The sequence below is a fragment of the Anolis sagrei genome, chromosome 1 (assembly GCF_037176765.1).
Source record: "Anolis sagrei isolate rAnoSag1 chromosome 1, rAnoSag1.mat, whole genome shotgun sequence".
Taxonomy (NCBI): Eukaryota; Metazoa; Chordata; class Lepidosauria; order Squamata; family Dactyloidae; genus Anolis; species Anolis sagrei.
Window position 1 is genome coordinate 1,702,463 of NC_090021.1, and position 27,563 is coordinate 1,730,025.

Genomic DNA, 27,563 nt, shown 5'->3' on the forward strand with positions numbered 1-27,563 from the left:
GCCGGCTTTTTACTGATTGGCTAAGCTCTTAATGGGCCAGGAGGAGCGTCTAGGGGAAGGTGCGTCTCTTCCAATCAGAGTGCAAGCCCCGCTTTGGCCGCTCAGCCAATGAGCGGAGGGGAAGCGGGCAGAAGGGAAAACAATGAATGAATGAATGATAGGCTTATGAATGGCCCTTTCTGCGCCTGTTGAGTCTTCCAGCCTCAATCTTAGTTATTTTTCTGAGATGTTTGAAATAACATCTTCTCTCTTGTCCCTAAGAGCCAGTTTTATTGTCACAAAGTCCTGGAATATTGACTTGCTGATGAGATTAGAGATTTTCTTCGGGGTGGGGGAAAATGGCATAGCGAGAAGTGAATGAAAAGACATCCTGCAGATCAGATATTTACATTACGATTCATAACAGGAGCAAAATGACAGTTGTGAAGTAGCAATTGGTTGGCGGTCACCACAACACGAGGAACTGGTGGCATTAGGAAGGATGAGAAACTTTACTTACTTAGGCAATCCCTCATAGCTCAAGGATGATTGTCTTCCAGATGTGGCGTCTTAGTGGTGGTTCCGTAGGTGGCTGTGGAACTCTATCCTTGACCCATGTTTTCCCACATTGAGGACATTGGTTTGCAGGTGGAAGGCAGTCTCGACCAGGGTTGGCTTGATGTGCCTTCCTCTTGGCACGTTTCTCCCTTTCGCCCTCCATTTGTGCCTCTTCAAATTCCGCAGCACTGCTGGTCACAGCTGACCTCCAACTGGAGCGCTCAAGGGTCATGGTTTCCCAATTCTCAGTGTCTATGCTGCAGTTTTGAAGGTTGGCTTTGAGCCCATCTTTCAATCTCTTTTTCTGCCCACCATTCTGTTTTCCGTTCTTGAGTTTGGAGTAGAGCAACTGCTTTGGGAGACGGTGGTTGGGCATCTTGACAACGTGGCCGGTCCAGCAGAGTTGGTGGTGGAGGAGCATCGCTTCAATGCTGGTGGTCTTTGCTTCTTCCAGCACACTGACATTTGTCTGCCTGTCTTCCCAAGAGATTTGCAGGATTTTCTGGAGGCAGTGCTGATGGAATCGTTCCAGGAGTGGCATGTGACGTCTGTAGACAGTCCATGCTTTGCAGCCATAGAGCAGGGTTGGGAGGACAATGGCTTTATAGACAAGCACCTTGGTCTCCCTATGGATGTCCCGGTCCTCAAACACTGCTGTAAAGGCTTATAAGGAATCCTGAGATAGGAAAGAATCTCACCAGGAGAGGGCAATCTTGCAGCACAGAATGTGTTTCCCAAGGTAGAATCCCATTCTCAGGATATCATAGAATCATAGAATCAAAGAGTTGGAAGAGACCTCCTGGGCCATCCAGTCCAACCCCATTCTGCCAAGAAGCAGGAATATTGCATTCAAAACACCCCTGACAAATGGCCATCCAGCCTCTGTTTCAAAGTCTCCAAAGAAGGAGCCTCCACCACACTCCGGGGCAGAGAGTTCCACTGCTGAACGGCTCTCACAGTCAGGAAGTCTTTTTCTTTCCTTTTCCCGTTTCTTTCCTGCCCTTCACCCCATTTCCTCTCTCTTTCTGAGGCCTTTCTCCTGTTTGTATGTCTCCGGTAGGCTGTTAGGAATTCGAATAATAGAATCCTAGAGTTGGAAGAGTTGGCAGTCTTTAGGAGGAGGCTGAAAATGTGGTTGTTCCAGTGCGCCTTCCCAGAATAGAATCATAGAATCATAGAATCATAGAATCAAAGAGTTGGAAGAGACCTCATGGGCCATCCAGTCCAACCCCATTCTGCCAAGAAGCAGGAATATTGCATTCAAAGCACCCCTGACAGATGGCCATCCAGCCTCTGTTTAAAAGCTTCCAAAGAAGGAGCCTCCACCACACTCCGGGGCAGAGAGTTCCACTGCTGAACGGCTCTCACAGTCAGGAAGTTCTTCCTCGTGTTCAGATGGAATCTCTTCTCTTGTAGTTTGAAGCCATTGTTCCATTGCGTCCTAGTCTCCAAGGAAGCAGAAAACAAGCTTGCTCCCTCCCCCCTGTGGCTTCCTCTCACATATTTATACATGGCTATCATGTCTCCTCTCAGCCTTCTCTTCTTCAGGCTAAACATGCCCAGCTCCTTAAGCCGCTCCTCATAGGGCTTGTTCTCCAGACCCTGGATCATTTGAGTCGCCCTCCTCTGGACACATTCCAGCTTAGAGTCAATATCTCTCTTGAATTGTGGTGCCCAGAATTGGACACAATATTCCAGGTGTGGTCTAACCAAAGCAGAATAGAGGGGTAGCATGACTTCCTTAGATCTAGACACTAGGCTCCTCTTGATGCCTGAGGCCAAAATCCCATTGGCTTTTTTTGCCGCCACATCACATTGTTGGCTCATTTTAACTTGTTGTCCACGAGGACTCCAAGATCTTTTCCACACATCCTGCTCTCGAGCCAGGCCTCATCGTCCCCCATTCTGTATCTTTGCATTTCGTTTTTCCTGCCAAAGTGGAGTATCTTGCATTTGTTACTGTTGAACTTCATTTTGTTAATTTTGGCCCATCATCTCTCTAATCTGTCAAGATCCTTTTGAATCCTGCTCCTGTCCTCTGGAGTATTGGCTCTCCCTCCCAATTTGGTGTCGTCTGCAAACTTGATGATCATGCCTTCTAGCCCTTCATCTAAGTCATTAATAAAGATGTTTTAGATCTGTGGCTCTTCCCAAACTCATAATGTGTTTTCCAGGGCATTGGGGATCGGTTTTTTTTTCCTAAGCTAAATGTTGAAACATGCCCTGAGGTGTGGGCTAGTGCTTCTGCCAATTGTTAACAAGGTCGTTGCAGGCTCCATTGTTGATGCTTATGGGATTTCAGTGTTCATTTTGGGGTTCTGGGGTTTTGAGAACACCGGCAAAACATGTTACCTTCCCAATCAGTTCTGAACCTTCCAGCCTGTATTTGCCTCCGGCCTTTGGTCCAGACATTATACAGAAATGGCTATTCCTTCGTATGAGATTGAGACCGAACATGGAACTCCCTGCCTTCAAGCTGATCTGACCTGGAGCAGAGAGTTCCTCAGTTCTCCATTGCCCGGCTTGGGCCAACCACATGAACGTGGGCACAGCAGCAGCTGCAACTCAGGAGCCTCCTCGTTTCTTTGCCTTTTCCCCTTCCTAACATTGTAACTAGGCTTGGGTGGTTTCGTTCGTTAATTTCGTAATTCGTTATTAATTCGTATTTAAATTAGCTTACGATCCAATATTGAGCCATGCAGGAATAGTGCGAGGAGTAAATTAGATTCGAAACAATTTTTAAAATTTATTTCGTTATTGTTTCGTAATTATTTCGTAATTATTTCGTAATTACTTCGTAATTATTTTCGCATGTCTGGTGCAAGTTTTATAGTTGTTGTTTGTTTTATCACAACAACAGTCAACAACAGAGGGAGAGGGAAGCTTCAGAAGTTCCCCCTCTCCCATTTGGAGGTTTTTTTTTAGCATATTGCACAATCGCGTCCGCCATTAACGAATCAATTCGTAATTTTACGAAATTTCATATATTTCAAAAAATTTTAAAGGAAAATTTCGGAATTATTTTAAAAAAAAACGAAACGCAAGGGCCCCCTAAAAACGAAACGAGTTTAGAACCAAATTTTTCCATGGTTACCCAGGCCTAATTGTAACTAATCCCCCCAATAAGAAGTATCAGTTAATTGTAACTTATCTCCTCTCCATACTGTTACTTTGTGTCCCTTTACTGCCTCAAACTTCTCTCTCAATAAACCTTTCTTCTCCCGGGCTGCAGATGGCTGCCAGCCCTCCTGGGATGCGATTTTCGCATCCCGGGGAGACTGAAACTGTGTTCCCTTAAACCGCGGATACGGAAACCCCCTCGGGCCCCCATATCCGCGAGTCAACGGATCGCTTCGAAAATGGTGTCATTCTTCTCCTGGGAGAATTCTAAGACTAATGGCTATCTTGGTTTTGCTCTGCTGCCCCTGCGGGAATAACCTTTTTGGCCACTGAAATCCCAACCTGGAGATCCCAGTCGGGGTTGGCTTGATGCGCCTTCCTCTTGGCACATTTCTCTCTTTCGCCCTCCACTTGTGCGTCTTTAAATTCTGCAGCACTGCTGGTCACAGCTGACCTCCAGCTGGAGCGCTCACGGTCCAGGGCTTCCATGTTCTCAGTATCTATGCCAGAGATTTTAAGGTTGGCTTTGAGCCCATCTTTAAATCTCTTTTCCTGCCCACCAATATTTGTCTGCTTGTCTTCCCAAGAGATTTGCAGGATTTTCCAGAGGCAGCGCTGATGGAATTGTTCTAGGAGTTGTATGTGATGTCTGTAGACAGTCCACATCTCACAGGCGTATAGCAGGGTTGGGAGGGGAATAGCTTTGTAAACAAGCCCCTTGGTCTCCCTACGGATGTCCCGGTCCTTAAACACTCTCTGCTTCATTGGGAAAAATACTGCACTTGCAGAGCTTAGGCAGTGTTGCATTTCAGTGTCAATGTTGACGTCTGTAGACAGTCCATGTTTTGCAGGCATAGAGCAGGGTTGGGAGGACAATAGCTTTACAAACAAGCACCTTGGTCTCCCTGTGGATGTCCTGGTCCTCAAACACTCTCTGCTTAATTTGAAAAATGCTGCACTTGCAGAGCTCAGGCAGTGTTGACTTTCAGTATCAATGTTGACTTTGGTGGAGACGTGGCTGCCAAGGGAGCAAAAATGGTCATCGTTTTCTAATGTTACACCATTAGGCTGTATCTCTGGCATTGGAGAGGGGTTGGCTGGTGACTGCTGGAAGAGCACTTTGGTTTTCTCGATGTTCAACGACAGGCCGAGCTTCTCGTATGCTTCTGCGAAGGTGTTTAGAGTGCCTTGTAGATCTTCTGAATGCACACAGATGACGTTGTCATCAGCATACTGGAGTTCTATAACAGATGTTGTTGTAACCTTGGTTTTGGCTTTCAGTCTGCTGAGGTTAAATAGCTTGCCATCTGTCTGATAGATGATTTCCACTCCGCCGGGAAGCTTCCCATCAACAAGATGAAGTCTCATAGCGATGAAGATGGAGAATAAAGTTGAGGCAATAACACATCATCCCTGTTTGACACCCGAATCCACCTTAAATGGGTCACTTTGGGAGCCATTGCTGTCCAAGACTGTTGCCATCATGGAGGAGCCGCAGGATGTTCACAAATTTGTTAGGACACTCAATTTTTTGGAGGATGGTCCAGAGAGCGCTGCGATAACAACAACAACAACATGCATTCTGAAGGTGTCTCTGAAATGCATCAGAAGCACGAATGGATCAGGGTTACACATCTCGGAGATTCATTTGGCACGGTATTTCTGCAACACAGCTGCAGATTTGTGTATTTACGATGCAAAGGCTGTGATGTACAATCCTAATTGAGATTGTTCATTCTACTTTGAAAGGAGTTCCATGGGGGTGAGATGCGCCAAAGTGCTCTTTATTCTTGGCGTGCCATTTGCTCTCAAACGCCTCATTCTTTGCACTGGGGCGGGAGGTGGCAAAGTAATGCACATTTATAGCTCGGAGAACATATTGGAAGCAAAATAAGAATCCAAACCGTGATGTCAGTCTGAATCTAGATTTACTGGTTGCTCAGTTTCCAAAATTCTAAGCACTATGAAGAAGGCAGGTTTGCATTTTAGCTTTGGATAGCCTTTATGCTTGAACACAATCTGTTGTAGTACAGCGTGATAGTGACGTTACTACTCCTGGTAGAAGGGAGAAGAGGGCTGTGCAATCTCAATCTAAATGGAAAGGGTCCCTGTTGTGGGTCCCTGGATATCAACCATCTTTGCCCCTAAACATCCTTTATGGGCCATGAGAACACTTTCGTCACCTTTCGGACCCCTCTGCATCAAAATCAGGGCATTTGTCTAAATGTATCTCCCTCTACGTTCCGCCTCGTAGTTTAAGATCAACCGAGGAGGCCCTGCTCTCGGTCCCACCAGCCTTGCAAACGTGTCTGGTGGGACCGAGGGACAGGGTTTTCTTGGTGGTGATACCCCGCTTGTGGAATTTGCTCCCCAGTGAGATTAGATCTGTATCCTCCCTCCTTTCCTTTAGGAAAAAACTGAAATCGTGGTTTTGGTACCAGGCTTTTGGTCACTCCTTGGGTTAGTAGATGTCTTGTGTCCAAATTTGGTGTCAATTCGTCCAGTGGTTTTTGAGTTATGTTAATCCCACAAACATTACATTTTTAATTGTACAGATTGTTATTGTTATTACATGTGGAAAGGGGTGCAATTAGCAAGCTAGATGTGTAGGTGTGGAGTGGGACCCACCCATTAGCATGTGAGTAGAGCATCTGCATGGAGGCCTTGGTTCCATTTGCATGGTTTGCTGCCTACAGCCAAAGGGAACTAAGGCTAATCATACACGTTGTCTGGGTAAGCTCTTGATTGCTTACTCTCTGGAGACTTCCTGTGTCCAGGTGGCGTTCCTTATTTATTGTCCTGATTCTGGTGTTTTCTAATACTGGTAGCCAGATTTTGTTCATTTTTCATGGTTTCCTCCTTTTTGTTGAAATTGTCCACATGCTTGTGGATTTCAGTGGCTTTGGTGTGTAGCCTGACATGGTGGTTCTGAGTGGTCCAGCACGTCTGTGTTCTCAAATATTATGCTGTGCCCAGGTTGGTTCATCAAGGGCTCTGCTATGGATGAATTTTCTGGTTGAATTAATAATAATAATAATAATAATAATAATAATAATAATAACTTTATTTATATCCCATCCCTATCCCCGAAGGGACTTGGAGCGGCTTACAATGAATAAGTGCCTTCCATGTTCTTTGGTTCATATGTGGGCAATGCTGCATTTGGTGTTCCCTATGTTGACGACTGGTTCATTACTGCACAGGATGCGGTAAACTCCTGCAGTGGTTCAGGAGGAGATAATTTTTTTTCTGTATGTGGTAGTCCTGCAAGAAAGTCATTTTTTCATATGTGGTGGTCCTGCAAAAATGCTTGTTCTCTCCCCCTGGAAGGGTGGCAAGAGCAGCCGTGCTGTCCCATCCGTGTCTCACACGATCCCGTCGTAGCCGTGCAGCCCACACTTGCGCCCGGCCACTTGGCAGCCGAAGGTCAGCGCCTCTCCGAGGGGCTTCCCTGCAATGGAGAAGGAGGAGGGTGTCATGACTAACTTTTCAATAATTTTAAAGCATAGGTTCTTTTTATTGCAATTTTCAGTGTGAGGTGTATCAGATTACAAAAAGAATGACACTAGACATATAGATTCTATGCAACTACATTGGATTGCCAGTTACATGACCAACAAACAAACAAAAGGGGAGTTGTCGAAGGCTTTCATGGCCGGAATCACTAGGTTGTTGTAGGTGTTTTCGGGCTATATGGCCATGGTCTAGAGGCATTCTCTCCTGACGTTTCGCCTGCATCTATGGCAAGCATCCTCAGAGGTAGGACCTCACTAACTCTGAGGATGCTTGCCATAGATGCAGGTGAAACGTCAGGAGAGAATGCCTCTAGACCATGGCCATATAGCCCAAAAAAACCTACAACAACCCAAAAGGGGAGTTACATTTTCACTCAGCACTCACATCACATGAACATGCATTCATCCTCATGCACACAAATATTATTATATCCTTTTCTCCTTCCTTGGAGAAGCACCTGTTAGGCCAGGCCCTGCTTTCCTGCAGCCTGCCAACACACAGTTCCAAAACTTCCATAACGCCAAAACTTCAAAATGCTGAAATGCCAATACTTCTTTCCCTAAGCACAATGCCAAGGACCAAATCTCTGTTTTCCCTACAGCAGAACCTGACTCCCTGCACAAAATCCAAGACTCCAAAAACGCACTTCTTCCTCTTCCCTTGAGAAATAAGGCCAAAGTGACCAGAATCATGCTATTGTCGAAGGCGTTCATGGCCGGAATCACTCGGTTGTTATAGGTTGTTGTTTTTGTAGATGCAGGCGAAACGTCAGGAGAGAATGCCTCTAGAACATGGCCATACAGCCCGAAAAAACCTACAACAACCCAGAATCATGCTTTCTCATAGCAGATCTGACACTCTCCGAACACACCATCTCTGTCCTTCCCATGGACCAGAGCATGGCGGGTGAACCAGACTCCTCAGGTCTGCCACAATTTGAGAATTATTAGATTGAGTCTTTTACAGGAATATTCTGCTGATGTCATCCTAAAGTTTAAATGAATGATAGACATCTTTCATCCTGGCTCCATCTCAGTTTCCTGGCCAGATGTTGATTCTTCCTGACTGGTGTTAGCTTTGTGTTGATTTCCTTCTTAACATTGTAAACATTTATGTTATCACTGTCACAGTTCTTAGTACAGTTTTGTCGAAGGCTTTCATGGCTGGAATCACTGAGTTGTTGTAGGTTTTTCGGGCTGTATGGCCATGTTCTAGAAGCATTCTCTCCTGACGTTTACCAGACACCATGCAGCTGTGGACAATAGGTCTACATAGGGACCACCAAACACAGCAGCATTGCCCAAACATGAATCAAAGAACATGAAAGGCACTGCAGACTCATTCAACCAGAGAAGTCAGCCATAGCAGAACTGGGCACAGGTTGAAGAAGTACCGGACAGCCTTTGACTATGTAAACATGTTGTTTTCCACCAAGAGTTAATCAAGTCAGCCATGTCAACAGTTAACCCTTGTCACAGTTCTTATCTGTTCATGAATTCTAGTAATTACGAGTTCATGAATTATTTTATTTTTGTAGTTTTCCAGGCTTCATTTCTTCAAAGAGTATCTTCGGCCTCTATAGGTCCCCCAACTATAGACCTTTCATGCAAACCATACATCTTATTTCATAACAGGGGATTATCAGGGGAAACCCTTTGCTCCAGGCTTGCGGAAGTGGACAGATCCTTCTTGACCCACTCTCCTTCTTATGGAGTCTGTTGTGGGGCACAATTGCCAATTTCAAAGCCCAGGTGAGCTGGATGGATGGATGGACTCACCTCTGCTGAGGGCCAGGATGACGGCGGCGTTGAAGGTGTCTCCAGCCCCCAAGGTGTCCACCACCTTCTCTGGGGGGAAGGCGTCCGAGTGCACCAAGACCCCGTCTGGCCCCACGGCGTCCGCCCCCTTCTCAGCCCATGCGCAGATCAAGGTGGACCTATGGAGAGAAGAAGGGAATCTACAGTTACTCAAGGACCCACCACCAAGACCCTATCCTTGAAAATGCCACAAGTAGTTGCCTATAGCAGTGGTTTTCAACCTTTGTTCCTCCATTTGTTTTGGACTTCCAACTCCCAGAAATCCTAGGAATTGTGGGAGCTGAAGTCCAAAACACCTGCAGGGCCAAAGGCTGGGAACCACTGATCTATAGTAATCAATTACAGCTACCAGCTCACCCGCCTCATAGGAAACCTGCTACAAAACAGGAGCTTCTTTGTTGAGTTCCAGGGCCAGAGAAGAAGATGGCGGAAACAGAAGAACGGCCTGCCTCAGGGGAGCGTGCTTGCTCCATCCATGTTCAACATCTACACAAATGACCAGCCACTGCCAGAAGGGACAGAGAGCTTCATCTATGCTGATGATCATGCCATCAACGCTCCAGCAGGGAGCTTTGAGATGGTAGAGCAGAAGCTCTCCAAAACTCTAGGTGCTCTTACTGCCTATTACAGGGGAAACCAACTGATCCCCAACCCATCTAAAACACAGACATGCGCCTTTCATCTCAAGAACAGACAAGCATCCCAAGCTCTGAGGATGATCTGGGAAGGAGTCCCACGGGAGCATTGCAGCGCACGCAAATACCTGGGAGTCACTCTGGACCGTGCTCTGACCTACAAGAAGCACTGCCTGAACATCAAGCAAAAAGTGGGCGCTAGAAACAATATCATACGAAAGCTGACTGGCACAACCTGGGGATCACAACCAGACACAGTGAAGACATCTGCCCTTGCGCTGTGCTACTCTGCTGCTGAGTACGCATGCCCAGTGTGGGACACATCTCACCACGCTCAAACAGTGGATGTGGCTCTTAATGAGACATGCCGCATTACTACGGGGTGTCTGTGCCCTACACCACTGGAGGAATTACACTGCTTAGCCGGTATTGCACCAACTGACATCCGCCGGGAAGTAGCAGCCAATAGTGAAAGGACCAAGGCAGAGACATCTCTGGCCCATCCCCTGTTTGGGTATCAGCCAGCACGTCAACGACTTAAATCAAGAAATCATTTTCTAAGATCTACAGAGAGACTCGCTGGAACACCCCAGCAAGCGAGAGTCCAAAAGTGGCAGGCTCAAACCCAGGACCTCAACCAATGGCTGATACCAAATGAGAGACTCCCCCCTGGGCACACAGGGTAAGGTGGGTACACTTCGTTGTCCACTCACCCCTCCTTCACTCGGCTGCGCAGCCCCAGGACGGCCTCCCGAGCCGTGCTGAACCCCAAATCCTTGGCTACGTCCTTGCTGATGAACACCTGCAGGAAGAAGAGGAGGAGGAGGAGGAGGGGAAAGAGGAGGAAGAGGAGAAAGAAAGAAGAGGAGGAGGAAGAAGAAGAAAAAGAGGAAGAGGACAAAGAGGAAGATGATGAAGAAGAAGTGGAGGAAGGATGAGAAGGAAGAGGAGGAAGTATAAGAGGGGAGAGGAAGAAGAGGAAGAGCAAAAAGAAAAAAGAGAAGAAAAAGCAGATGAGGAGGAAAAAAGAGGAGGGGGAGAAAGAGGAAGATGAGAAGGAGGAGGAGGAAGAATGAGAGGGGTGAGGAAGAAGAGGAAGAGGGAAAAGAAAAAGGAGAAGGAGAAGAAGATGAAGAAGAAAAATGAGGAGGAGGAGAAAGAGGAGAAAGAAAGAAGAGGAGGAGGAGGAGGAGGGGAGGAAGGAAGAAGAGGAAGATGGAAAAGAAAAAGGAGAAGAAAAAGAAGATGAGGAAGAAAAAATAGGAGGGAGAGAAAGAGGAAGATAAAGCAGAGGAGGAGGAGGAGAAGGAAGAGGAGAAAGAATGAGAGGAGGGAGGAAGAAGAGGAAGAGGGAAAAGAAAAAGGAGAAGGAGAAGAAGATGAAGAAGAAAAATGAGGAGGAGGAGAAAGAGGAGAAAGAAAGAAGAGGAGGAGGAGGAGGAGGGGAGGAAGGAAGAAGAGGAAGATGGAAAAGAAAAAGGAGAAGAAAAAGAAGATGAGGAAGAAAAAATAGGAGGGAGAGAAAGAGGAAGATAAAGAAGAGGAGGAGGAGGAGAAGGAAGAGGAGAAAGAATGAGAGGAGGGAGGAAGAAGAGGAAGAGGGAAAAGAAAAAGGAGAAGAAAAAGCAGATGAGGAGAAAAAAAGAGGAGGGGGAGAAAGAGGAAGATGAGAAGGAGTAGGAGGAAGAATGAGAGGGGTGAGGAAGAAGAGGAAGAGGGAAAAGAAAAAGGAGAAGGAGAAGAAGATGAAGAAGAAAAATGAGGAGGAGGAGAAAGAGGAGAAAGAAAGAAGAGGAGGAGGAGGAGGAGGGGAGGAAGGAAGAAGAGGAAGAAGGAAAAGAAAAAGGAGAAGAAAAAGAAGATGAAAAAGAAAAGGAGGAAGAAGAGGAGGAGGAAGAAGAGGCAGAGGCAGGAGAAGAGGAGGAAGAAAAGGAAAAGGAGGAGGAGGAAGAGGAGGAAGAGGAGGAGGAAATTATCAATGTAACTTCCTGGGATGTGGGTAAGAAATAAAATAAATAAATAAATACGACTGCTATTAAGACCTATATAAGATACACCTTCCTGGGATGTGGGTAAGAAATATAATAATAATAATAATAATAATCATCATCATCATCCTAACAATTGTGATCCAATTCAAGCAGATTGTCTGCTGTGGACTCATCTTGTTGTGTTTCAAATAATAAAACAACAACAACTAGTATTAAGACCTATATAATATATACTTTCCTGTGATGTATGTAAGAAATATATTATTATTATTATTATTATTATTATTATTATTATTAGATACACAACAAAATTAGTACACAGCAAACAAGGTCACTATGCTGGCTGTTGTATTGGATCACACGTCGGGCACTTCCCAAGTGTCTAGGACTGTGGGATGTATCGGCAAATAATGCGTTCAGATCCCAGTAAGGTGGTCTTCTGCAGCTGGCAGATGGTAATTTTGCCAGCACCGATTGTATTTAAGTGCAGGCCAAGGTCTTGAGGCGCTGCACCCAATGTGCCGATCACCACTGGGACCCCCTTGACTGTCTTGTGCCAGAGTCTTTGCAGTTCGATCTTTAAATCCTCATATCGTGTCATCTTTTCCAGTTGTTTCTCTTCAATTCTGCTGTCGCCTGGGATTGCGACATCGACAATCCATACTTTTTTTTTTTTGACACAATCATGAGGTCGGGAGTCTTGTGCTCCAAAACTCTGTCTGTCTGAATCCGGAAGTCCCAGAGGAGTTTGGCGTGTTCATTATCTGTAACTTTTTCCGGCTTGTGATCCCACCAGTTCTTTGTCGCAGGCAGATGGTGTTTGTGGCCCAAGCTCCAATGAATCATCTAAGCAACGGTGTTGTGCCTCTGCTTGGAGTCTGTCCGCGATCTTCTTGCAGCAGCTGAGGATGGGATCTATTGTTTCACCTGCTTCCTTGCAGAGTCTACATTTGGGATTTGTTATCGACTTTTCTATTATTATTATTATTATTATTATTATTATTGCATTATATTACATTGGTGTTGTGCCTCTGCTTGGAGTCTGTCCACAATCGTCTTGCAGCAGTTGAGGATGGGATCTATTGTTTCATCTGCTTCCTTGCAGAGTCTACATTTGGGATTTGTTATCGACTTTTCTATTATTATTATTATTATTATTATTATTATTATTGCATTATATTACATTGGTGTTGTGCCTCTGCTTGTAGTCTGTCTGTGCGATCTTCTTGCAGCAGCTGAGGATGGGATCTATTGTTTCATCTGCTTCCTTGCAGAGTCTACATTTGGGATTTGTTATCGACTTTTCTATTATTATTATTATTATTATTATTATTGCATTATATTACATTGGTGTTGTGCCTCTGCTTGGAGTCTCTCCGCGATCTTCTTGCAGCAGCTGAGGATGGGATCTATTATTTCATCTGCTTCCTTGCAGAGTCTACATTTGGGATTTGTTATCGACTTTTCTATTATTATTATTATTATTATTATTATTATTGCATTATATTACATTGGTGTTGTGCCTCTGCTTGTAGTCTGTCCACAATCTTCTTGCAGCAGCTGAGGATGGGGTCTATTGTTTCATCTGCTTCCTTGCAGAGTCTACATTTGGGATTTGTTATCGACTTTTCTATTATTATTATTATTATTATTATTATTGCATTATATTACATTGGTGTTGTGCCTCTGCTTGGAGTCTCTCCGCGATCTTCTTGCAGCAGCTGAGGATGGGATCTATTATTTCATCTGCTTCCTTGCAGAGTCTACATTTGGGATTTGTTATCGACTTTTCTATTATTATTATTATTATTATTATTATTGCATTATATTACATTGGTGTTGTGCCTCTGCTTGGAGTCTCTCCGCGATCTTCTTGCAGCAGCTGAGGATGGGATCTATTATTTCATCTGCTTCCTTGCAGAGTCTACATTTGGGATTTGTTATCGACTTTTCTATTATTATTATTATTATTATTATTATTATTGCATTATATTACATTGGTGTTGTGCCTCTGCTTGTAGTCTGTCCACAATCTTCTTGCAGCAGCTGAGGATGGGGTCTATTGTTTCATCTGCTTCCTTGCAGAGTCTACATTTGGGATTTGTTATCGACTTTTCTATTATTATTATTATTATTATTATTATTGCATTATATTACATTGGTGTTGTGCCTCTGCTTGGAGTCTCTCCGCGATCTTCTTGCAGCAGCTGAGGATGGGATCTATTATTTCATCTGCTTCCTTGCAGAGTCTACATTTGGGATTTGTTATCGACTTTTCTATTATTATTATTATTATTATTATTATTATTGCATTATATTACATTGGTGTTGTGCCTCTGCTTGTAGTCTGTCCACAATCTTCTTGCAGCAGCTGAGGATGGGGTCTATTGTTTCATCTGCTTCCTTGCAGAGTCTACATTTGGGATTTGTTATCGACTTTTCTATTATTATTATTATTATTATTATTATTATTATTATTATTGCATTATATTACATTGGTGTTGTGCCTCTGCTTGTAGTCCGTTTGCGTGATATTCTTGCAGCAGCTGAGGATGGGATCTATTGTTTCATCTGCTTCCTTGCAGAGTCTACATTTGGGATTTGTTATCGACTTTTCTATTATTATTATTATTATTATTATTATTATTGCATTATATTACATTGGTGTTGTGCCTCTGCTTGTAGTCTGTCCACAATCTTCTTGCAGCAGCTGAGGATGGGATCTATTGTTTCATCTGCTTCCTTGCAGAGTCTACATTTGGGATTTGTTATCGACTTTTCTATTATTATTATTATTGCATTATATTACATTGGTGTTGTGCCTCTGCTTGTAGTCCGTCTGCGTGATATTCTTGCAGCAGCTGAGGATGGGATCTATTGTTTCATCTGCTTCCTTGCAGAGTCTACATTTGGGATTTGTTATCGACTTTTCTATTATTATTATTATTATTATTATTATTATTGCATTATATTACATTGGTGTTGTGCCTCTGCTTGTAGTCTGTCCACAATCTTCTTGCAGCAGCTGAGGATGGGATCTATTGTTTCATCTGCTTCCTTGCAGAGTCTACATTTGGGATTTGTTATCGACTTTTCTATTATTATTATTATTGCATTATATTACATTGGTGTTGTGCCTCTGCTTGTAGTCCGTTTGCGTGATATTCTTGCAGCAGCTGAGGATGGGATCTATTGTTTCATCTGCTTCCTTGCAGAGTCTACATTTGGGATTTGTTATCGACTTTTCTATTATTATTATTATTATTATTATTATTATTGCATTATATTACATTGGTGTTGTGCCTCTGCTTGTAGTCTGTCCACAATCTTCTTGCAGCAGCTGAGGATGGGGTCTATTGTTTCATCTGCTTCCTTGCAGAGTCTACATTTGGGATTTGTTATCGACTTTTCTATTATTATTATTATTATTATTATTATTATTATTATTGCATTATATTACATTGGTGTTGTGCCTCTGCTTGTAGTCCGTCTGTCCACAATCTTCTTGCAGCAGCTGAGGATGGGATCTATTGTTTCATCTGCTTCCTTGCAGAGTCTACATTTGGGATTTGTTATCGACTTTTCTATTATTATTATTATTATTATTGTTGCATTATATTACATTGGTGTTGTGCCTCTGCTTATAGTCTGTCTGCACGATCTTCCTGCAGCACCTGAGGATGGGATCTATTGTTTCACCTGCTTCCTTGCAGAGTCTACATTTGGGATTTGTTATCAACTTTTCTATTATTATTATTATTACTATTACTATTATTATTATTATTGCTTTATATTACATTGGTGTTGTGCCTCTGCTTGGAGTCTGTCCACAATCTTCTTGCAGCAGCTGAGGATGGGATCTATTGTTTCATCTGCTTCCTTGCAGAGTCTACATTTGGGATTTGTTATCGACTTTTCTATTATTATTATTATTATTATTATTATTATTATTATTGTTGCATTATATTACATTGGTGTTGTGCCTCTGCTTATAGTCTGTCTGCACGATCTTCCTGCAGCACCTGAGGATGGGATCTATTGTTTCACCTGCTTCCTTGCAGAGTCTACATTTGGGATGTGTGGTTGACTTTTCTATTATTATTATTATTATTGCATTATATTACATTGGTGTTGTGCCTCTGCTTGGAGTCTGTCCACAATCTTCTTGCAGCAGCTGAGGATGCGATCTATTGTTTCACCTGCTTCCTTGCAGAGTCTACACTTGGGATCTGTGGTTGACTTTTCAATTCTGCCTTGGTTCGAATGGCTTGTTCTTGGGCTGCCAGGATCAGGCCCTCCTTTGTCTCCTTTTTCCGAGTTCCATTTGTGAGCCACAGCCATTGTTGTTGTTGTTGTTGTTGTTGTTGTTGTTGTTATTCTTAAGACCAAAATAATAAATACCCTACTGGGATGCACCTCCAACTAAACCCTACATAGAATCAAGATGAGGGTTCTTCCTGCCTTTTGAGGCAGAAGGGACCCCCTTTCCTGTCCAGTTGGGACCCCCTCCAACCCGCTGAGGCCCATTACCACGTCTCCGTGGCTGAGGAGCTGGTAGAGTTCAGGCCTGGGCTTCTCCACCTCGACGGACGTCTGCACGCGCTCAGAGGGTGGAAGGTTCCGGTTGTAGTCTTCCACCCGCTGCAGCATCTTCACCTGCTCCGAGGCGTTCCTTCCCTGAAGGAGAAAGATAATCTCAGTGGGGCAGGAAGTGGGGCAATCTCCTCTGATGGCAATGACATTTAGTTACTCCTGGAGGGTTTAATCATACATCTGAGAATTCCTAAGAGAAACACCACAATAGGTATGAAGTAAATATTGTATATTTCATCGCATAATTGTCACACCTTTCCTCCTTTTCTCCATCAAAAAATAGAGTGCGACTATTACATGAGGAAAAAAAATCTGGGGCTCCACTCTTCTCTCCTTTTTCCTTCCTCCAAGATGTTAAGGCGGCTTAAAAAATCTGGACTGGAGGTCTCTGGAACCCGGATCTTCCCTCCTTCCTCCAAAGACCTTAAGAGGAAGGAGAAAGGAGAGAAGAGTGGAGCACCAGAGACCTCAGTTTCATAGGTTTTAAACTGCCTTTCCTTTGGAGACAGAAGGATGGATAGAAAGAAGGGAGAGAGGGAGAATCAGCCCAAACACAAAGATAACACTTTTGCTTCCCCGCAAAATAGGGTGAGACTATTATGTGATGAACACAAAGATACCACTTTTGCTACCCCAACATAGGGTAGCTGTTTTGCGAAGAACACAAAAATACCAATTTTGCTAAACCAACATAGGGTGTGACTATTAGGCAATGAACACGAAGATATCACTTTTGCTACCCTGCTTTTGCTACCACCAAAATGGGGTGCAACTATTATGCGATGAACACTTATTATTATGGAAGGAACACAAAGATACCAATTTTGCTACCCCAACACAGGGTGCGACTATTATGGAAGGAACACAAAGATACCAATTTTGCTACCTCAACACAGGGTGTGACTATTATGCAAAGAACACAAAGATACCACTTTTGCTACCCCAACACAGGGTGCAACTATTATGCGATGAAAACAAAGATACCACTTTTGCTACCCCAACACAGGGTGTGACTATTATGCAAGGAACACAACGATACAAATTTTGCTACCCCAGCACAGGGTGCAACTATTATGCAAGGAATACAAAGATACCAATTTTGCTACCTCAACACAGGGTGCAACTATTATGCAAGGAATAGAAAGATACCACTTTTGCTACCCCAACACAGGGTACAACTATTATGCAAGGAACACAAAAACACCAATTTTGCTACCCCAGCACAGGGTGCAACTATTATGCAAGGAACAAAAAGATACCAATTTTGCTACCCCAACATAGGGTGTGACTATTATGCAAGGAATAGAAAGATACCAATTTTGCTACTCCAACACAGGATGCAACTATTATGCAAGGAATAGAAAGATGCCAATTTTGCTACCCCAACACAGGGTGCAACTATTATGCAAGGAATAGAAAGATACCAATTTTGCTACCTCAACACAGGGTGCAACTATTATGCAAGGAATAGAAAGATGCCAATTTTGCTACCTCAACACAGGGTGTGACTATTATGCAAAGAACACAAAGATACCAATTTTGCTACCCCAACACAGGGTGCAACTATTATGCAAGGAATAGAAAGATACCAATTTTGCTACCTCAACATAGGGTGCGACTATTATGCAAGGAATAGAAAGATGCCAATTTTGCTACTCCAACACAGGATGCAACTATTATGCAAGGAATAGAAAGATACCAATTTTGCTACTCCAACACAGGATGCAACTATTATGCAAGGAATAGAAAGATGCCAATTTTGCTACCTCAACATAGGGTGCGACTATTATGGAAGGAACACAAAGATACCAATTTTGCTACCTCAACATAGGGTGCAACTATTATGCGATGAAAACAAAGATACCACTTTTGCTACCCCAACACAGGGTATGACTATTATGCAAGGAACACAACAATACCAATCTTGCTACCCCAACACAGGGTGCAACTATTATGCAAGGAACACGAAGATACCAATTCTGCTACCTCAACATAGGGTGCGACTATTATGCAAGGAATACAAAGATACAAATTTTGCTACCCAAACACAGGGTGCAACTATTATGCAAGGAATAGAAAGATACCAATTTTGCTACCTCAACACAGGGTGCGACTATTATGCAAGGAACACAAAGATACCACTTTTGCTACCCCAACTTAGGGTGCGACTATTATGCAAGGAACACAAAAACACCAATTTTACTACCCCAGCACAGGGTGCAACTATTATGTAAGGAACACAAAGATACCAATTTTGCTACCGCAAGACAGGGTGCAACTATTATGCAAGGAACACAAAGATACCAATTCTGCTACCTCAACATAGGGTGTGACTATTATGCAAGGAATACAAAGATACAAATTTTGCTACCCAAACACAGGGTGCAACTATTATGCAAGAAATAGAAAGATACCAATTTTGCTTCATCAACATTGGGTGCGACTATTATGCAAGGAATACAAAGATACCAATTTTGCTACCCCAACACAGGGTGTGACTATTATGCAAGGAACACAACGATACCATTTTTGCTACCCCAACATAAGGTGCGACTATTATGTGAGGAACACAAAGATACTAATTTTGCTACACCCCCTAAATCGGGGTGCGACTATTATGTGATGAAATACAGTATTTCTACTTTACAAACCGAGAACTGATAATCGCTTTACAGCAAGAATTATATCTGTGTCTAGCATGGTGTATCCGTTTGTGGAGGCTGGAGTTCAAAACCCCACTCAGCCAAGGAAACTCATTGGGGGGCTTTGGGCAAAAGCCATATTCTCTCAGCCTCAAGGAGAGGGCCAAGGCAAGAAGTCCTGCCCAGAAGGATTCTGACTATTAGGAATTGTGGGAGTTGAAGTCCAAAACACCTGGAGGGCCAAAGTTTGCTGTTCTATAAGAAGTTAGTGGGATGACAGTATCTATTATTATTATTATTATTATTTAGTTCTTGTGGGTTTTTTCGGGCTACATGGCCATGTTCTAGAGGCATTTCTCCTGACGTTTCAGGAGATAATATTATTATTATATTATAATATTATAATATTATTATATTATTATATTATATTATATATATAATATATATATAATATATAATATATATATTATATTATAATATTATATTATATAATAATATTATATTATTATATTATATTATATTATAATATTCTAGAGGCATTTCTCCTGACGTTTCAGGAGATAATATTATTATTATATTATAATATTATAATAATAATATTATATTATTATATTATAATATTATATTATATATATAATATATATATAATATATAATATATATTATAATATTATATTATATAATAATATTATATTATTATATTATATTATATTATATTATAATATTCTAGAGGCATTTCTCCTGACGTTTCAGGAGATAATATTATTATTATATTATAATATTATATTATTATATTATAATAATAATATTATATTATTATATTATATTATATATATAATATATAATATATAATATATATATAATATATATAATATATAATATATTATATTATATTATATTATAATATTATATTATATAATATAATAATATTATATTATTATATTATAATATTATATTATTATTATTATTATTATTATTATTATTATTATATACACTCAAAGCGGCTATGTATCTATTCATGCCTGCAATAGACACAAGTACACACCTGTATTGAGCTCTTCCTTACCTTTGAAACTCAACCCAGACTCACCTCCCAATGGATCCATTTGTACTGGGACAAGTCGACCCGCTCAAAGTCAGCTGCGGTCACATCTGGAAGATTGCTGGGAAAAAAGGGGGGGGGGAGAGGTGAGATGGGGGTCAAAGGTCAGTGAGGCCAACTGGACCCCTTCAGTCCCCCCCTTCCCCGGTCTTGGACGCAAGACACAGCCAAGTTCACCAATTAAGGAGAGAAACTGGTCTTAGAATGACCAAGTCCAGTCTGGTCCAATGTCCGTTCCGACTGGCTGCAAACTGAAACAGAGGACAAGGAGAGAACCCCCCCCCCAAAAAAACAGGTCCCATAAGGCACTGGTGGTGGGGGGGGGGGACATTGCTGCAGGACACTGGCTTCTGCAAAGGGAAAGTCCACTGATTGCCTTCCTTTGGGAGGGAGGGAGGAAAAAGGAAAGAAGAATGGAAAAAAGGAAGGGAAGAAGGAAGGAAGGAAGGAAGGAAGGAAGGAAGGAAGGAAGGAAGGAAGGAAGGAAGGAAAGAAAGAAGCAAAGAAAGGGAAGGAAGGGAAGGGAAGGGAAAGAAAGAAAGAAGGAAGGAGAAAGAAGGAATGAAAGAAAGGGAAAGAAGAAAGGGAGGAAAGAAGGAAGGAAGGAAGGGAGGAAGGAAATCAGGAAGGAAGGAAAGTAAGAAGGAAGGGAGTAAAGGGAAGGAGAAATAAAGAATGACAGAAAGGGAAAGAAGAAAGGGAGGAAAGAAGGAAAGCAGGAAGGAAAGAAGGAAGAAAGAAAGATAAACAAGGAAGGGAGGTAGGAAATCAGGAAGGAAGGAAAGCAAGAAGGAATGAAAGAAGGAAGGAAGAAAGAAAGGAAGGAAGAAGGAAGAAGGAAGGAAGGAAGCAAAGAAAGGGAAAGAATGAAGAAGAAAGAAGGAAAGAAAGAAAGGGAAAGAAGAAAGGGAGGAAAGCTGGAACGAAGAAAGGAAAGCAGGAAGAAAGAAAAACAAGGAAGGGAGGAAGGAAATCAGGAAGGAAAGAAAGTAAGAAGGAAGGAAAGAAAGAAGAAAGAAAGGAAGGAGGAAGGAAGAAAAAGGAAGGAAGGAAAGAAGGATAGGAAGGAAGGAAGGAAAGAATGGGAAGGAAGGAAGGAAGGGAGGGAGGGAGGGAGGGAGGGAGGGAGGGAGGGAGGGAAGGAAGGAAGGAGGAAGGAGGGAAGGAAAGAATGAGAAGGAAGGGAAGGAAGAAAGGAGAAAGAAGGAATGAAAGAAAGGGAAAGAAGAAAGGGAGGAAAGTAGGAAAGCAGGAAGGAAGGAAGGAAGGAAGGAAGGAAGGAAGGAAATCAGGAAGGAAGGAAAGTAAGAAGGAAGGAAGGAAAGAAGAAAGAAAGAAAGAAAGAAAGGAAGGAAGGAAGGAGAAGGAAGGGGAATATAAAGGAAGGAAAGAAGAGGGGAAAAGTTAGAGAGGGAGGGAGGGAAGGAGGGAGAAAGAAGAGAAAAGAAGGAAGAGCATGCAAGGAAGAAAGGAAGGGGAGGGAAGGATGGCAGGAAAGAAGGAAGAAAAGACATCCCCTTTTTCCATTGGGTTCATTATCCACTGGCCAGAGGACCCCCCCCCCCCCCAAAGCCCCCTCTTTGCTGGCCTCCCCTCCTTCCAGCTGCTCCAACAGACCGCAAATCTCTGCCTGGCCACCTTTAGCCTCCTTGGCATGGACAGTGGCCTCGGTCAGAAGCTTCAAGTGGGGTGGGGTGGGGGGAGCAGCACCCATAGATCCTTGGCTGTGGGTTTTGCCATGCAGCACTGTGGAACTCCCATCCACATGATATAGCAATGGAGATAGGGTTAAAGGAGGACTTTGCGTGAATTCCTGGAGGAGATTGAGACCCCAAACGTTATATCAGCCACTTGCCTATTCTCAGTGGCTGATACAACGGGAGCCCAACAGAGGCTGGATGACCACCTGCTAGGAATGCTTTGTATGGCAAGAGGGGTGGACTGGATGCCCTTTGGGAGCCCCTTTCCTTCGCTAGTGGAGCATAAACGCCAGTGGAGTCAAGGGTTAGTTTCTGACTCCTCTTGCAATGATTAACCTCCAGACCAAATCCAGGACCTTTGCAAATGACCCCAAGAATCATTAACTAGCAATGCACTGGCATGGGGTGGCCATTATGAGGGGGTGGGGTGGCCATTATGAGGGGGTGGGGTGGCCATTATGAGGGGGTGGGGTGGCCATTATGAGGGGGTGGGGTGGCCATTATGGGGGGAGGTGGGGTGGCCATTATGAGGGGGTGGGGTGGCCATTATGGGGGGAGGTGGGGTGGCCATTATGAGGGGGTGGGGTGGCCATTATGAGGGGGTGGGGTGGCCATTATGAGGGGGTGGGGTGGCCATTATGAGGGGGTGGGGTGGCCATTATGGGGGGGTGGGGTGGCCATTATGAGGGGGTGGGGTGGCCATTATGGGGGGAGGTGGGGTGGCCATTATGAGGGGGTGGGGTGGCCATTATGAGGGGGTGGGGTGGCCATTATGGGGGGGTGGGGTGGCCATTATGAGGGGGTGGGGTGGCCATTATGAGGGGGTGGGGTGGCCATTATGGGGGGAGGTGGGGTGGCCATTATGAGGGGGTGGGGTGGCCATTATGGGGGGAGGTGGGGTGGCCATTATGAGGGGGTGGGGTGGCCATTATGAGGGGGTGGGGTGGCCATTATGAGGGGGTGGGGTGGCCATTATGGGGGGAGGTGGGGTGGCCATTATGAGGGGGTGGGGTGGCCATTATGAAGGGGTGGGGTGGCCATTATGAGGGGGTGGGGTGGCCATTATGGGGGGAGGTGGGGTGGCCATTATGAGGGGGTGGGGTGGCCATTATGAGGGGGTGGGGTGGCCATTATGAGGGGGTGGGGTGGCCATTATGGGGGGAGGTGGGGTGGCCATTATGAGGGGGTGGGGTGGCCATTATGAAGGGGTGGGGTGGCCATTATGAGGGGGTGGGGTGGCCATTATGGGGGGAGGTGGGGTGGCCATTATGAGGGGGTGGGGTGGCCATTATGAGGGGGTGGGGTGGCCATTATGGGGGGGTGGGGTGGCCATTATGAGGGGGTGGGGTGGCCATTATGAGGGGGTGGGGTGGCCATTATGGGGGGAGGTGGGGTGGCCATTATGAGGGGGTGGGGTGGCCATTATGGGGGGAGGTGGGGTGGCCATTATGAGGGGGTGGGGTGGCCATTATGAGGGGGTGGGGTGGCCATTATGGGGGGGTGGGGTGGCCATTATGAGGGGGTGGGGTGGCCATTATGAGGGGGTGGGGTGGCCATTATGGGGGGAGGTGGGGTGGCCATTATGAGGGGGTGGGGTGGCCATTATGGGGGGAGGTGGGGTGGCCATTATGAGGGGGTGGGGTGGCCATTATGAAGGGGTGGGGTGGCCATTATGAGGGGGTGGGGTGGCCATTATGGGGGGGTGGGGTGGCCATTATGAGGGGGTGGGGTGGCCATTATGAGGGGGTGGGGTGGCCATTATGAGGGGGTGGGGTGGCCATTATGGGGGGGGTGGGGTGGCCATTATGAGGGGGTGGGGTGGCCATTATGAGGGGGTGGGGTGGCCATTATGGGGGGAGGTGGGGTGGCCATTATGAGGGGGTGGGGTGGCCATTATGAGGGGGTGGGGTGGCCATTATGAGGGGGTGGGGTGGCCATTATGGGGGGGGTGGGGTGGCCATTATGAAGGGGTGGGGTGGCCATTATGAGGGGGTGGGGTGGCCATTATGGGGGGAGGTGGGGTGGCCATTATGAGGGGGTGGGGTGGCCATTATGAAGGGGTGGGGTGGCCATTATGAGGGGGTGGGGTGGCCATTATGGGGGGGGTGGGGTGGCCATTATGAGGGGGTGGGGTGGCCATTATGAGGGGGTGGGGTGGCCATTATGGGGGGGTGGGGTGGCCATTATGAGGGGGTGGGGTGGCCATTATGAGGGGGTGGGGTGGCCATTATGGGGGGAGGTGGGGTGGCCATTATGAGGGGGTGGGGTGGCCATTATGGGGGGAGGTGGGGTGGCCATTATGAGGGGGTGGGGTGGCCATTATGAGGGGGTGGGGTGGCCATTATGGGGGGGTGGGGTGGCCATTATGAGGGGGTGGGGTGGCCATTATGAGGGGGTGGGGTGGCCATTATGGGGGGAGGTGGGGTGGCCATTATGAGGGGGTGGGGTGGCCATTATGGGGGGAGGTGGGGTGGCCATTATGAGGGGGTGGGGTGGCCATTATGAGGGGGTGGGGTGGCCATTATGAGGGGGTGGGGTGGCCATTATGAGGGGGTGGGGTGGCCATTATGAGGGGGTGGGGTGGCCATTATGGGGGGAGGTGGGGTGGCCATTATGAGGGGGTGGGGTGGCCATTATGGGGGAGGTGGGGTGGCCATTATGAGGGGGTGGGGTGGCCATTATGAGGGGGTGGGGTGGCCATTATGAGGGGGTGGGGTGGCCATTATGAGGGGGTGGGGTGGCCATTATGAGGGGGTGGGGTGGCCATTATGAGGGGGTGGGGTGGCCATTATGGGGGGGTGGGGTGGCCATTATGAGGGGGTGGGGTGGCCATTATGAAGGGGTGGGGTGGCCATTATGAGGGGGTGGGGTGGCCATTATGGGGGGAGGTGGGGTGGCCATTATGAGGGGGTGGGGTGGCCATTATGAGGGGGTGGGGTGGCCATTATGAGGGGGTGGGGTGGCCATTATGAGGGGGTGGGGTGGCCATTATGGGGGGGTGGGGTGGCCATTATGAGGGGGTGGGGTGGCCATTATGAGGGGGTGGGGTGGCCATTATGAGGGGGTGGGGTGGCCATTATGGGGGGGTGGGGTGGCCATTATGAGGGGGTGGGGTGGCCATTATGGGGGGTGGGGTGGCCATTATGAGGGGGTGGGGTGGCCATTATGGGGGGGTGGGGTGGCCATTATGAGGGGGTGGGGTGGCCATTATGAGGGGGTGGGGTGGCCATTATGAGGGGGTGGGGTGGCCATTATGAGGGGGTGGGGTGGCCATTATGGGGGGGTGGGGTGGCCATTATGAGGGGGTGGGGTGGCCATTATGGGGGGAGGTGGGGTGGCCATTATGAGGGGGTGGGGGTGGCCATTATGAGGGGGTGGGGTGGCCATTATGAGGGGGTGGGGTGGCCATTATGAGGGGGTGGGGTGGCCATTATGAGGGGGTGGGGTGGCCATTATGAGGGGGTGGGGTGGCCATTATGGGGGGGGTGGGGTGGCCATTATGAGGGGGTGGGGTGGCCATTATGAGGGGGGTGGGGTGGCCATTATGGGGGGGTGGGGTGGCCATTATGAGGGGGTGGGGTGGCCATTATGGGGGGGTGGGGTGGCCATTATGAGGGGGTGGGGTGGCCATTATGGGGGGGGTGGGGTGGCCATTATGAGGGGGTGGGGTGGCCATTATGAGGGGGTGGGGTGGCCATTATGGGGGGGTGGGGTGGCCATTATGAGGGGGTGGGGTGGCCATTATGGGGGGGTGGGGTGGCCATTATGGGGGGGTGGGGTGGCCATTATGAGGGGGTGGGGTGGCCATTATGGGGGGGTGGGGTGGCCATTATGAGGGGGTGGGGTGGCCATTATGGGGGGAGGTGGGGTGGCCATTATGAGGGGGTGGGGTGGCCATTATGGGGGGGTGGGGTGGCCATTATGAGGGGGTGGGGTGGCCATTATGAGGGGGTGGGGTGGCCATTATGGGGGGGTGGGGTGGCCATTATGGGGGGTGGGGTGGCCATTATGAGGGGGTGGGGTGGCCATTATGGGGGGGTGGGGTGGCCATTATGAGGGGGTGGGGTGGCCATTATGGGGGGGTGGGGTGGCCATTATGAGGGGGTGGGGTGGCCATTATGGGGGGGTGGGGTGGCCATTATGAGGGGGTGGGGTGGCCATTATGGGGGGGTGGGGTGGCCATTATGGGGGGGTGGGGTGGCCATTATGAGGGGGTGGGGTGGCCATTATGGGGGGTGGGGTGGCCATTATGGGGGGGTGGGGTGGCCATTATGAGGGGGTGGGGTGGCCATTATGGGGGGGTGGGGTGGCCATTATGGGGGGGTGGGGTGGCCATTATGGGGGGTGGGGTGGCCATTATGAGGGGGTGGGGTGGCCATTATGGGGGGGTGGGGTGGCCATTATGAGGGGGTGGGGTGGCCATTATGAGGGGGTGGGGTGGCCATTATGAGGGGGTGGGGTGGCCATTATGAGGGGGTGGGGTGGCCATTATGGGGGGGGTGGGGTGGCCATTATGAGGGGGTGGGGTGGCCATTATGAGGGGGTGGGGTGGCCATTATGGGGGGGTGGGGTGGCCATTATGGGGGGTGGGGTGGCCATTATGAGGGGGTGGGGTGGCCATTATGGGGGGGTGGGGTGGCCATTATGAGGGGGTGGGGTGGCCATTATGGGGGGGTGGGGTGGCCATTATGAGGGGGTGGGGTGGCCATTATGGGGGGGTGGGGTGGCCATTATGAGGGGGTGGGGTGGCCATTATGGGGGGGTGGGGTGGCCATTATGGGGGGGTGGGGTGGCCATTATGAGGGGGTGGGGTGGCCATTATGGGGGGTGGGGTGGCCATTATGGGGGGTGGGGTGGCCATTATGAGGGGGTGGGGTGGCCATTATGGGGGGGTGGGGTGGCCATTATGAGGGGGTGGGGTGGCCATTATGAAGGGGTGGGGTGGCCATTATGAGGGGGTGGGGTGGCCATTATGAGGGGGTGGGGTGGCCATTATGGGGGGGTGGGGTGGCCATTATGAGGGGGTGGGGTGGCCATTATGAGGGGGTGGGGTGGCCATTATGGGGGGGTGGGGTGGCCATTATGGGGGGTGGGGTGGCCATTATGAGGGGGTGGGGTGGCCATTATGGGGGGGTGGGGTGGCCATTATGAGGGGGTGGGGTGGCCATTATGGGGGGGTGGGGTGGCCATTATGAGGGGGTGGGGTGGCCATTATGGGGGGGGTGGGGTGGCCATTATGAGGGGGTGGGGTGGCCATTATGGGGGGGTGGGGTGGCCATTATGAGGGGGTGGGGTGGCCATTATGGGGGGGTGGGGTGGCCATTATGAGGGGGTGGGGTGGCCATTATGGGGGGGGGGTGGCCATTATGAGGGGGTGGGGTGGCCATTATGAGGGGGTGGGGTGGCCATTATGGGGGGGTGGGGTGGCCATTATGAGGGGGTGGGGTGGCCATTATGGGGGGGTGGGGTGGCCATTATGGGGGGGTGGGGTGGCCATTATGAGGGGGTGGGGTGGCCATTATGGGGGGGTGGGGTGGCCATTATGGGGGGTGGGGTGGCCATTATGAGGGGGTGGGGTGGCCATTATGGGGGGGGTGGGGTGGCCATTATGAGGGGGTGGGGTGGCCATTATGGGGGGGGTGGGGTGGCCATTATGAAGGGGTGGGGTGGCCATTATGAGGGGGTGGGGTGGCCATTATGAGGGGGTGGGGTGGCCATTATGGGGGGGTGGGGTGGCCATTATGAGGGGGTGGGGTGGCCATTATGAGGGGGTGGGGTGGGCAAGGGGCATTTCTGCCCTTGACCGGGTTGGGGGGGAACTCCATGTTTTTAGGGGAGAATAACAATAGCAATAATAATAATAATAATAATAATAATAATAATAATAATAATAAAATAGTAGTGTAGTCCA

General features: G+C 47.3%; 1 protein-coding gene across 3 annotated transcripts in view; it reads right to left on the minus strand.

Annotated features, from left to right (window-relative positions):
* Positions 1-5,568: 5,568 nt before the first annotated feature.
* The window catches only part of KHK (ketohexokinase), a 41,505-nt gene continuing 19,510 nt past the window's right edge, over positions 5,569-27,563 (minus strand). For all 3 annotated transcript variants that reach the window (XM_067470386.1, XM_067470413.1, XM_067470445.1), the window contains 5 exons: positions 19,941-20,013; positions 16,147-16,293; positions 10,339-10,427; positions 8,952-9,109; positions 5,569-7,108 (listed from right to left, as the gene is read on the minus strand). In XM_067470386.1, the coding sequence (XP_067326487.1) occupies positions 7,023-7,108; positions 8,952-9,109; positions 10,339-10,427; positions 16,147-16,293; positions 19,941-20,013 (553 nt within the window). In that variant the 3' untranslated portion in view covers positions 5,569-7,022. The remainder of the gene's footprint in view (positions 7,109-8,951; positions 9,110-10,338; positions 10,428-16,146; positions 16,294-19,940; positions 20,014-27,563) is intronic.